This window comes from Mesoplodon densirostris, chromosome 8, assembly GCF_025265405.1.
Source record: "Mesoplodon densirostris isolate mMesDen1 chromosome 8, mMesDen1 primary haplotype, whole genome shotgun sequence".
NCBI classification, from domain to species: domain Eukaryota; kingdom Metazoa; phylum Chordata; class Mammalia; order Artiodactyla; family Ziphiidae; genus Mesoplodon; species Mesoplodon densirostris.
In genome coordinates, this window is record NC_082668.1 from 61,687,148 (window position 1) to 61,700,222 (window position 13,075).

Consider the following 13,075-nt stretch of genomic DNA (forward strand, 5'->3'; position numbering starts at 1 on the left):
AGGAGTTACAGAAGCATTTTCTGTATTAGGCCATAACACAAAATAATCCCATAAACAGGATAATGATTTACCTATTTTTCAAAAGCATTACCCATTAAGTTCATTTAGGGTTTCTTTGCTCTATTCTGAGGCATATATTTTCACACTATATCCTCATAATAACCCTGAAATTTAGGTAGAAAATTTGCATGTCGGAAAACTAAAATTCATAAAGACTAAGTAATTTGCCTTAGGTCACATGGCCTTTAATTGAAAAGATAGACCAAGAATTAGGCATAGAATTCTTTCATCAGAGTTACTGCCTTTAGCACAAACTGAACTCATCAGATCTTAGCTGATTATTTCAATTTTCCTTAAGCACTCAACTGTACTATATCACTGCTACTTGAAGTATCCACTCTACAATTAGATGAGGTGCCTGTACTAGAATGTAAATCAATGCACTTGTTCCTTCTTTAAGAAACTCACACACACATACATGCACACACACACACACATATCTATATATACACACATATATACATATAGGCAATATATATATATGCAATATGCACATATATGTATATATACATTTAGTTAGTTGCCCTAAGATAAATATCTACGTTTCTCTATATAATATAATGTGTGTATATATACATATTTAGTATTATATATGTACGTATAGATATATGTATCTATATTAGATATAATATGTAGATATATACGTACAGGTATATACTCAATTGAATTAAACAGTGTGCTTAATGGTATAAATCAGGTGTTAGCAAATATGGCCTGCTGTTTGGTTGCCTGTTTCTGTAAATAAAGTTTTATTGAAATACTGCCACAGCTATTCATACGTATTCTCTATGTTGCTTTAATACCATAAGGCACTGTAGTTGTGATAGAGGAAATATGGCCCATGAAGATGGTCCTTCCAGAAACTCAGTGGAAGAGCTAAGAGCCTCAGGATTATTTTGTCATTCAAGCATGCACTGGTGAAGAGGGGCTAGGGTAGATTCCTCCAGTGGTGTAACAACCCGGATCTTACCCTTCAGAACCCTGAGTTTTCCCAGTTGCCAAGGGCTACCGTCCTCATAAGATAAGGTGAGGCACTGGACGTTCACCATTCTACAGGCCCTAAATATCTCCTGCAAATGTTCTCCAGGGGCAGCATAAAGACACTCCCATTAACATTTTATTTGGAATTCAGAGAAAAGAGACAGAGAATGAGCCTGACTGTGAAAGGAATTCCACTCTTCTCTCTTCAAAGCTTCTGAGGTTGCTTTGAGGACCCAAACACAGACAGAGGATCATTTCATTACTTTCTAATGTTCTTTGATCCTAGGGCAACTAACCAATTTCATTTCACATTTTAAGAAATTATAAATAACAATGAAGTTTACATAAATGACTCTAACAATACCAATTCAATTCATAACTAGGAGAAAATCAGTTATTGTTTCTCCATAAGAGTTGGACTGTCTCCATGGTAGCAAATGCACTTAAAGAAAGTTTTCAAAATTTTATCTGCTGTTTTGTTTTTCACTGAACAGATTATTCAGTTGTATTGGTTCGAACAATTAGCTATTGTGAAATCCCTTAATATGCATATTTTAGGCATATAAAGCATGTATTTTCCAAATGTATCATTTTTCAAATCTATAATCAAGAAATTCTCAGTTAACTTACATGTCTCTGGGATCCATCATATTCACACCTTTCAATTTTTCCTAGGCTGCCATCTGAGAAATACAGCTTCTCTGCACGGTGGTCAATGGTGAGTCCATTTGGAGTGAGTATGTCTGTACTGACCACCACTTGAGCATTTTTTCCAATCAGAGTAGATCTCATGATACTTGGATGCTGCTCATTCCAGTTGGTCCAAAACATTAAACTAATTAAAATGAAAATTGTGATAATAGATTAAAATTTTCATTAACAGTAACAACATTAGTAGAAACATGGCAATGTCAAATTATTTTAAAAGAAGCAACATTATTTATCTCATATTCTATGACCCTTGAGGAAGTTTTAGTAATAAGGGGAAATATGTATATTATAGTTGCATATATATTTTTCTCAGTTTCTTAAATGACCTGGAAAATATTTCTGAAAAACAATTATCTCTCAAATAGTAATTTAATTAAATCGAATCAGTTTGATGCATAGTAAAGATTTATTTTAATCAGGGACAAAAATAGTTATTTAAAATTTTCTATGCACTGCAAATATACTCTAACTTATTATTATAATGCTTCAGCAAATCCTGTGTTGTTATCATTTTGGACATCGTTCTTAACCTAACAATATTTCCCTCCTTCAGTTGGTGAAAATCAAAATCTTTCTCTCCTTCTAGGTTTGCTTTTTAAATTCTGCATTTTTCTCTGTATATGTTTTAGAGAAATTACTAAACTCCTATATTTCTTTAATGTCTTTTTTCCCTCCTCTGTTTATCAGTGTGATTTTTCTATAAATTACAGTGCTGTTTCTAGAATTCCAGGGGTCACTCTCAAATCCTTAAACATAGTATCCATTACTTACAGATTTTCTAGAATATTTTAAATCAGTGTTTGTCAAACTATTCTTTGAAGAAGGCCTAGGAGTCTATGGAAGCCTTTAAAGGTCACTGGAAGAGTGGAGAGGCTATAGGGTTCCAGTCTCCAAGGCCTGCTTTTACTGAAACAGCTCTTCTTTCTTCCCCTCTATATTTAGGAGTATCCCTAAGAGTTTATTTGAAGATCAGTTTTTGAACTGAAGGAAAGAAGAAAAGAATGGAGGGAGGGAGGGAGGGAGGAAGGGGAGAAGGAAGGAAAAAGGGAGGAAGGGAGAAAGGGAAGAAAGAAAGGAAGAAAGGAAGGAGGGAGACTGACAGGCAGGCTGCTTTACATTTTGAAAAAATATGTTTAATAAATACAAAGAAAAACTAATTGGAATAATATTTCATATTTACAGCAAGATTGCATATATCATTCCTATGTAAAGACATGTAAAGACAATGTAGGATTATAGCCAACATAATTATTCAATATATGGTTTTTGAGTATTATGTAAAAACCTATTACTAGACAATACTCAACTTCACACACACACAAAAAAACCTTTCTACTTGCAAATTTAAAAAAATAACCCCCACCAATTAGGGAAAGCTAGGTCATCTATGCTCTTTATTAAAATACTTCATAGCATTTTAATCTATTCTGTGGAACATAAAAGTGTTCTAAGTGAGAAAGTGTCAAAACAGTTTGTCCTATGGATCAGTAAATTTGAAAAAAAATGGCATTCTACTTTCTTAAATCATGCAGTAGTTTTAACCACATCTTGTAACTTTTAAAATGAAAAATTTAGTTTAAAAAGTTATCCAAATAATATGAGGTATTAAATACACAATTTATTTGCAATATTTTTCTAGATTGTGGGCTTTAGAATTACAGAATTTCCAAGGTATTAGTACTTCTTTAATTTCACCCTTTCACATATAAGAAAACAGAGGCCAGAGAGCTTGAATATTAGTTATAGTTACAGAGCCAAGTTTTGAACTCAAGTAGTCTTTCATCTAGAAATTAATTTGATTTTAAAATTTCTGTTAATCAACTAACATATGAAAGTGATTTGAAGGTGTCATTAATATGTTTAATGATAAAAATATTTTTATACTTTAAACTTTAATTACATATAATTATCCAATTAAAATACTTTAGTGTGTTCTAATTTACAGTTCACCATATATAAGATGAAAGTGTAATTTTAGCCTATGTAACTGATAATTATAGGATAAAGCACTTATCAATTAAAATTAATCATGTATAATATCATCAGTGATCTCCCTCATGTTTACCTGAAAACTGTCTTATAAATTCCTCTGATCAACTTTAGGATATTTATTATTGTCCTAAGATTCTCCTGGTAGATCAGTGTAGCTGACTCAACAACAAGCCCTAGTGATAGGGCAGTGGTGTGAGCAGAACTAGCTCTGCCCAGGCATCTAAAGGCCTGTGTCCACCTGAACTAACCAAATCTGTGTGAGGAGTCAACCTTCTCTTCACCTGCATCTCTCAAACTTTAGAGTCTTAATTTATAAGTTCAATATGTTTAGTTAAATAAAGTAAGTCAATTCTCATCTCTAGTTCTATAAGAGTATCCAGATTGAGTTATTCTCACACTGAGTAATTCCTGTGCTCCTTTCTTCTCTCAAGTGATCAGGGTTAGTGTTTATCAGTCATTGTTTTTTATTCTTCCATTTTTCTTCAACACACCTAAAATAAGTTCTTCTTTTTCTGCTCAGCGAAACCAGTTTGGTCTAATTTCTGTGTCCTTGTTTCGCTTAAGAGTAAAAGCACTTTCTAGTAGTTAACAAATATTCCTACCATATTGTATAAGAGTGAAACTCCATAGACATATTTGTTTTCTACTTAACCTGAGCTTCATTCTTCGGTTTTCATATAATTGCTTTCTTTATAGCATCCCCCGAAACATAACTTTTTTCTAATTTGTTTTATTTTTTATACATTTTATACTATAGCTTGAGCATTTTTTCTTGCCATGAATTCTTCATAAGTATTATTATAAATACCTGCACAATATATCATCAAACCGATGTGGACCATGTAGACTACTGTCAAGTATCTAATGTTGAAATTATAGCTGCACACAAAGATCTATTGTTGCTATTTATTTCCTCTGTATTTCAATTGGACAGATCTCCAATTGTTAAAATTACTTAATTGAATTACAGAAACACCTTTCAGGTTTCAATACTTGTTAATAGTTTTATTTTTGTTTCAAATTTATCACTTCAATCAGTGATGCATTAATGTCTTTTACATATATGAAAAATGTCTATTCAATCACAGTATTGTCTCTATTTTCCCTTTCATCCTTTAATTTTCCTTTTACTCTATCTCTCATGGAGGTGATGCCTGGCATTTAAAGAGTTCAGATTTCAATTATCCACATTTATAATAAAAAACAGTCTTATAAAAAACAGTTTTATGAATTGTGAAAAGAGAACTTCAAAGGAAATCTGCATTTTTAATGCTAATTCTCTTTAAAATTAATATAACTTTGATAGTCTGACTTATAATTATAATGAAGAAATACAAATTTCTTACTTTTGGCATTCATCTAGGGCTAGCACATGAGGATGGTCATCCTCTGACATGGCAATGACGGCTTCCCTATCAAATGCTCCAGGCCGAGTCTGGTCCACTGTGTGCCTGGTGATGGATGAGGTAGTGGAGCTGGTCCAGTACAGTGTATCCCAGGCTCTGTGATAGGCAAGTCCTTCAACAGAACCCACATCTGATGTGGGAAAGAAAAGAAAAAATTTATACTTTCATCTACAAAAGACTTGGCTTCTGAACAGAAAAAGCAAAAATATAATAATTATGATGCCTATATAATGCTACATAATGCGTACAATGACAGCTGATTACATACTGTAAAACTGAGCTGTGAACTGCTCATGGAGAATTTATACAAAAACATGCATTAAAGACTGAATATTCTTATCCAAAAAAACCTTAATTAAGTAATTGCCTTTTATTTAGGAAAATGGTGGCTCTCTTTTATTTTCATATTTTAGTAATTAATTTTCAAAAAGTATCCAGTGTGCAACAATTTAGCGATGCTTTTGAAAATCATATGTCAGAGATACCATTTAAGTACAATCATAATGAGTTTTATCTTGATACTATATCTAGAGACATCAAGGAAAACCAAACACATCAAAAACTACAACAAAGTATCAAAAAGCCAAAATACAACTCTACACTTGCAACTATCAAACCATGGTAGAGAATGTTTTAATAAGTTAATGCAATGATTTTTTTTAATTCTATTTGACTAATGTGATACAAAAAACAAAAGAAAATAAAATTAATTGTGAGCTAAGGCATGCTTTAATGTTGACAGAAAAAGATAAATGGTAGTACCCATAGTCTAATACATAAAAGTGACAATATGAAAAACAAAAGTAATTATTTCTTAAAATTGTGTTTCCAATCACTAGGATAACATAAGTGGTTGGTTTATTTTTCATAGAGGTGCTCTGAGCACATCTGTACATATAACCAAATTATTATAGTTTTTCCTTCATATTATCTGTTTTTCTCAGAGTTAGTACTCTTAGCATATTTAATTTAAGAAAGAATATATATATATAACTTTGGCAGTCATCCTGAGAAATTAACATTATAACAGGCAGAGTCTTTCTATTGCTTTTCTCTTAAGGAATCTCAAAAGATTAAGCTCTTCTGAAAACAGGTAGATGAAAAGAGCTGTTTTCAGGTTTGAGATGGGTAAATGTTTACTTTGGTGGTCAGTAGGATTTAGTGGGAGAGCAAAACAATATTAAAACCTTTTGAACTACATTTCTTGAACGTTATTAAAATTTTGTCCTTTTGTTCTTTTTCTACATGCAACAGGAAAATCCACTAATAATAAAATTAATATCTGCCATTTATTGGACACTGTCTTTCTGCTAGGAATTGTGTAATTGGTTTGCATACATCATTTTATGTGTAAATCTACTCTGTGAAGTTAGTTTTATTGTTCCTCTTTCCTAAGAAGAAAACTGAAACCTATGGTCACAGAACTAATAGTATTGAAGCAAGATTTTTAACACAGGTCCATGTGCTTCCGTAAGCCTATAATCTTCAGCACCATTATTTAGAGATGGATTAATAGCAGCTATTGCTTATTCTCAATGTACATCAAGCTGGAACCAAACAAATGATTCATTAGATTTAACTTGTCTGACTCTGGGTGAATTGTATCACTAGTAATTTACCATGAATAACCTCTCACACAGTCAACAAAACTACTTATAAGAAATTAATGTAGGTGATTAGTATGGAAACCTAGGCCAGAGATGATGGAAGAAAACATTATAAAACACAATCATAATAAAATCCATTAAGCTTTGCTTATATGAATCATATGGTAGTCCTATTTGAGGTGAGCAGGTGGGAGGTTGATAACGGTCAAAAGTATTTCAATTATTAATTAATAAATCATCTATTCCACTGTATTTTTAGCACTTTCATATCATTTCAGAAATGAAGCCAACTCTATTTGTATTATAAGCAGCATTCCACTCTTTCATCATCCACAAATAGAATGAGAAATGGCACAGCTCTGAAAAAATCCAAGCAAATCAAAATTATTAATCCATCCTCATTTTGTATCTTCCCCTTCCACTGACTTTGACAGATCTTCTTCATGTCCACTTTTTCCTGCCAAATCAGGAAGAAACCACTTGGTATTACCATTGAGATGAAGCAGATGCTTCTTTTCCATGGCTGACATAGTTCCAAGGTTACTAGAGTACATAATACATCTCACTGTCCAGGTATAATCTCTTTTGTTTTATTTTTTGTAATAGATGACAACCTGACAGTACACTTAATCATAATCTGGTGCTACATTTTAAAATATTTACCTCTTAAAAAGATATTTAGGGGACTTCCCTGGTGGCACAGTGGTTAAGAATCCGCTAGCCAATGCAGGAGACATGGGTTCGATCCCTAGTCCGGGAAGATCCCACATGCCATGGAGCAACTAAGCCTGTGTGCCACAACTACTGACCCTGTGATCTAGAGCCTGCGAGCCACAGCCTCTGAGCCTGTGTGCTGCAACTACTGAAGCCCGCGCGCCTAGGGTCCATGCTCTGCAACAAGAGAAGCCACCGCAATGAGAAGCCCGCGCACCGCAACAAAGAGTAGCCCCTGTTCGCTGCAACTAGAGAAAGCCCGCATGCAGCAATAAAAACCCAACACAGCCAAAAATAAATATAAGTAAACTAATTAATTTTAAAAAAGGTATTTAACTCCCTATAAAAATTGTAGGGCTTCCCTGGTGGCGCAGTGGTTGAGAGTCCGCCTGCCGATGCAGGGGACACAGGTTCGTGCCCCGGTCCGGGAAGATCCCACATGCCGCAGAGTGGCTAGGCCTGTGAGCCATGGCAGCTGAGCCTGCATGTCCGGGGCCTGTGCTCCGGAATGGGAGAGGTCACAGCAGTGAGAGCCCCGCGTACCACAAAAAAAAAAAAAAAAAAAAAAAAAATTGTATTTGTCATTAGCAAATGGCCAATTAAAACATAAACCACACACCACTATATATAAAATAGATAATCACAAAGACCTACTGTATAGCACAGGGAACTATACTCAATATTTTGTAATAACGTAAAAGGGAAGAAAATCTGAAAAGGACTATATACATATATATTTTAAAATCATAAAAATATTAAATTTTAAAATCATGAGAATATTTTAGTTAACATAAAGACATTAATGTCTATTTTATGATAGACATTCCTTCATATTATCTGTTTTTCTCTGAGTCAGTACTCTTAGCATATTTAATTTAAGAGAGAATATATATATATAACTTTGGCAGGCATACTAAGAAATTAACATTATAACAGGCATCATGTGATACGTGTGTGTGTTTGTGTGTGCGTGTGCATGAACACTAAAGTACCTGAATCAGTTGAACAGGTAAAATAAGTACTTTGAGTCACTGGTCCTGGCAGATAATTACGTAGTCTGAAAACTAAAGTAAAATGCCTATTTATTCCATCAACCAGTCCTGAAATATTGAACAGAGTAAATTAATACAGAGTTAACTCAAGGATGTAGAATACAGTGTTGGAACTCAAGGATGTAAAATAGGCATAATTCAGAGAATAACTATTATGGTGCTATTTTGGCAGGTAGCCAAGGACTTCATAGAGAAAACACCTTCATCTCATCACCACTGAAGAAGAGAAAACAGCTCCTTCCTGCCTGTGCAGTGTTGTAAAGGCAGGATAAGAGTCTACAAAATGGGAAAGCCAGTGAAGTATTCTTGGGAGGGAGCCACATGTACAAAACATTGCCAGTCATCTGGCTGGAATAACCGTCTCAGATAAATCCTGTCACAAAGTTAACAGGAAATAATATTTATCCCAAGGACATGCTACAACTGTAATGGCCTCCCTGTTGAAAGTATAATATATTCTCTTATTCACTGGCTTATTTTCTAAAGCCAAAGAATATCAGAAAGTTTGTTGCTGGAAATTATGTCAGTAGTATGAAGCATCTCAATCTTGTCTGGAGGATCTCAAGACACAGAGAAGCAGGCTCAATTTACAACCCAGGTACAGAGCTTAAAATAAAAAGTTTCTGGACGCGACATTCCACATATATCTTACTATATAGTTTCCAGAAAAACAAGATTCTGGGTCCAGTTCACACTCCAGACCTGATGTTGAACTCTAGAGAGTACACATAGCCTTGTTTTACTTTAAGCCTAACAAAATATTACTTATTTTGCCTAAACTCACCTATTTCTAAAAATCTTCTTATAATTACTTTTCCTTCTCTTTTGGGATAGGGGTGAGATAACCTACAGCTCTTCTGGTGTACAGTTTCCCTCATTACAATGAGCCAATTATTTGATATGGCTACTCTACAGGTTTACTTGACAAAACCGAAAAGACTTGCATCATAAAAATACTCAACAGACTAGGAATAGAAGTGAATTTCCTCAAATTGATAAAACCAACCTATTAAAAAAACAAACAAAAAACAAAACAAGGCTTATACCTTACTTAGCCATGAAAAAAATGACAGTTTTCTCCCTAAGACTAGGAACAAGACAAGACAGTCTACTCTTGCCCCTCTATTCAGCATTGTATTGGAAATTCACTCTGGGTAATTGGGAAAAATTTTTTAATTAAAAAAAAAGATAGAAATAAAGGCAGGAATATCATCCAGATTGGAACAAGTAAAACCATCTCTTTTTGTAGATGATATACCCTTAGATATACAAAATCTTAAGTAATTCAGTACAAGACTATTCAAATTATAAAAACAGTCAACCAGGTTGCAGGGTACAAAGCAACATATAAAATACAGTTGTATTTTTTATATAGTAGCAATGAACAATCAAAAAATGAAATTCAGAAGACAATTCCATTTATAACAGCATTTAAAAGAGTAGAAAATATGACAGGCAAATAAAATTAGAAATAACTTTAGCAAAAGAACTATAATCTTAAAACTTCTACATGAAAAACTACAAAACATCATTGAAAGAAACTAAAGACAAAAAATGGAAAAGTAACTTATGTTAATGACTGGAAGACAATGTTATTAAGATGGCAATAGTTTCCAAATAGATCTACAGATTCAATGTAATTTCTATCAAAATCCCAGATGGCTTTTTCCCAGAAATCAACAAACTGATCCTAAAATGCATATGAAAATCCAAGGGACTTAAAATAGCCCAAACAATCTTTAAAAAGAAAAACAAAGTTAAAGGAGTCAAACTTTCTGATTTTAAAGTTACTACAAAGGTACAGTAGTCAAGATAGTGTGGTACTACCGTAAGGATAGACATATAGATCAATGAAACAGAATCAATAGTCCAGAAATAAAGCCTTATTTTTATGGTAAATTGATTTTTGAAAAAGGTACCAGAAAAATTCAATGGTGAAAAAATAATCTCTTCAACTAATGGTTTACAATGACTGTATATGCACATTCAAAAAATAATGTCCTCATACCATACACACACATCCATTCAAAATGTATCTTAGACCTAAATGTAGAAGGTAAGCTACAAAACTCTTAGAATAAAATAGAGGAATACATCTTCATAAACGTGGGTTAGGCAAAGCCTTCTCAGACATGACACCAAGTGCATAAATGACAAAAGAAATATAGATAAGCTGGACTTCATCAAAACTAAAAACTTGTGTACTTCAAAAGACACCACCAAGAAAGTAAAAAGCCAACCTCCAGAATGGGAGAAAATATTTGCAAATTATTTATGTGATAATGGTCTTGTGTCCAGAATATATAAAGAATTCTCACAATTCAATAATAAATTAACAACACAATGGAAAAAATGAGCAAATAATTTGAATAGATATTTCTCCAATGAAGGTATACAAATGACTAATAAGGACATGAAAAATGCTCAACATCAAAGAAATACAAATCAAAATCATACTTCAGATCCACTATGATGACTGTAATCAAAAAAGATAAGTTTTGACAAAGAAGTGGAGAAACTGGAACCCTTATACATTGCTGGTGGGAATATAATATAGTACAGCTGCTTTGGAAAGCAGTCTGGCAGTTTTCAAAATTTTAAACATATAGTTATTACATGATCTAGCAATTCCACTGTTACGTCTATCCAAGAAAAATGAAAACATATATCCACATGCACACAAATATTCACTGCAGCTTTGTTCATAATAGCCAAAGGCAGAAACAGCCCAAATGTCAATCAACTGATTAATACAAGTGATTAACTAGATGGGTTATTTTTACTTTTCTAACTATTGAACTGGTGAATGGATTGCAATAGATTTCTATGCAAATTGCCTACTATAAATTAGACTTGCCACCCCTTTGTCTGGAGACTTTAGTCATTTTCAGGGTTTTTTTACCCACATTTATTTGTATTAATTAAATTGTATTAATTATTAATACAATAAAATGATTACCTAAAAGATCTTTTAGATATAGGCTTTTTAAAAATCTCCTCAGATTATTTAAGGCCATTAACAAATCACACACCAAAACTGACATGTACCAGTAAAGGGTACTGGCCAATGTCTGACCTGAACAAATGACATCCATTCAGATTGGCCCAGTACAGACTGCCAAATATGTGGAGTGTCAGCCCTGATCAACCCTAATTACAGAAATAGCTTTTACCTGTAGACTTTGACCTAAATTTTTATGTTCTTAAATCCTTTAACTGTTAAAAAGCACAACATTTTTTATAGTCTAATTTACTAAAAACTAAACAAATTAAATATCTACATTACAGTCTAAAAATTTAAACAACAAACAGTTCTACTGGAAAAAAACGGGGTTTTTTTTGGTAATTAACCACCCAAACAATAGAGAATCTGCTGAGAATTATTCGGAGTTCAGTAAGATGGCAGGCAATAAATAAACCAAAATCCATAGTTCTATTATGTACAAAGTAACTAGCTAGATAAAAAATGGAAAGAAGATGTCAATCCAAGTAGCCACTAATGATGTGGGTTCCAGTGAACGAACATGTTAGGGAACCATGGACCAAAACTACCTGCCCTGGCCAGACACAATAATAATTGCTTGCGTGAGTCACCTCACAACAGGAAGTCATGATAAGGAACTCGGAACTAACAAACTACCACTAGCCAGAAGAATTTGGGAGGGACCAAAAGGAAGGAGGAGACACCAGCCATAATATGTCCTGCCAACCTCTTCACACTGGAATCCACCTTGGCTGAGAGATGTGAGGGCCACCAGAAAGGACTGAATCAGACCAAGTATGGGTATAAGCAAGATGATTGGCTAGAGACAATCTGGAAACTAACCTCATTACCATAAAACCTGAGACGGTGAGCCATGTGGCAGAGCAGTTCTCCTGGGTTCCCTTACCCTGCTGCTCTCCGCCACGGTGCTCCTTCCCAATAAAGTATTTTGCTTTGTCAGCATGTGTGTGTCTCCTTGGACAATTCATTTCCAAGTGTTAAAAAAGAGCCCACTCTCGGGCCCTGGAAGGGGTCCCCTTCCTGCAACAAACATACCTATAAAACTGCATCACCCCTGACCATCTGAATTCGACTCTTCTTGTGCCCAAAGTATTGCAATAAAGCTACCTTTCATGAATGCGGATCCGTTAACTTAAGGCCCTCAGCCCTCTAACAAGAGAAAACCCAACCTCTCTGGAAGACTTTTTATTTTTGCAATCTATCTCTAACAAAGACAGGCTTTTACTATCATCCCAAAGGTTAATTCCCTAGAACCAGAGTATCTCAAATATTTCCATGTTAAAAGAGAGTCTTAGTTTTACACTGCACAACAAAAGAGGCCTATTTACTTCCCATTCCCAGAACAAAGGAACAATTTGCCCTAAGGGAGTATGGAAGCAAACTGAAAAGACTTGAAGCTGTTAAGTAACAGTGTTTTTTTTTTTTTCCTAAATCTTACTCTTTGTGTTTTGGGTTTTTTTTTCCAGATTTAGAAACATTCAAAGTCTGAATATCAACCTGAACTCCTGACTCAGCTGAAAATTATATTGACTCAGACAGGTCTCAACA

At 33.9% G+C, this 13,075-nt stretch overlaps 1 protein-coding gene across 1 annotated transcript in view; it reads right to left on the reverse strand.

The window, feature by feature from the left end:
- The window catches only part of LRP1B (LDL receptor related protein 1B), a 1,545,691-nt gene that overhangs the window by 333,863 nt on the left and 1,198,753 nt on the right, over nt 1-13,075 (reverse strand). The window contains exons 42-43 of the mRNA XM_060105953.1: nt 5,091-5,280; nt 1,672-1,876 (exon numbers count right to left, since the gene is read on the reverse strand). Coding sequence (XP_059961936.1) covers nt 1,672-1,876; nt 5,091-5,280 — 395 coding nt within the window. The remainder of the gene's footprint in view (nt 1-1,671; nt 1,877-5,090; nt 5,281-13,075) is intronic.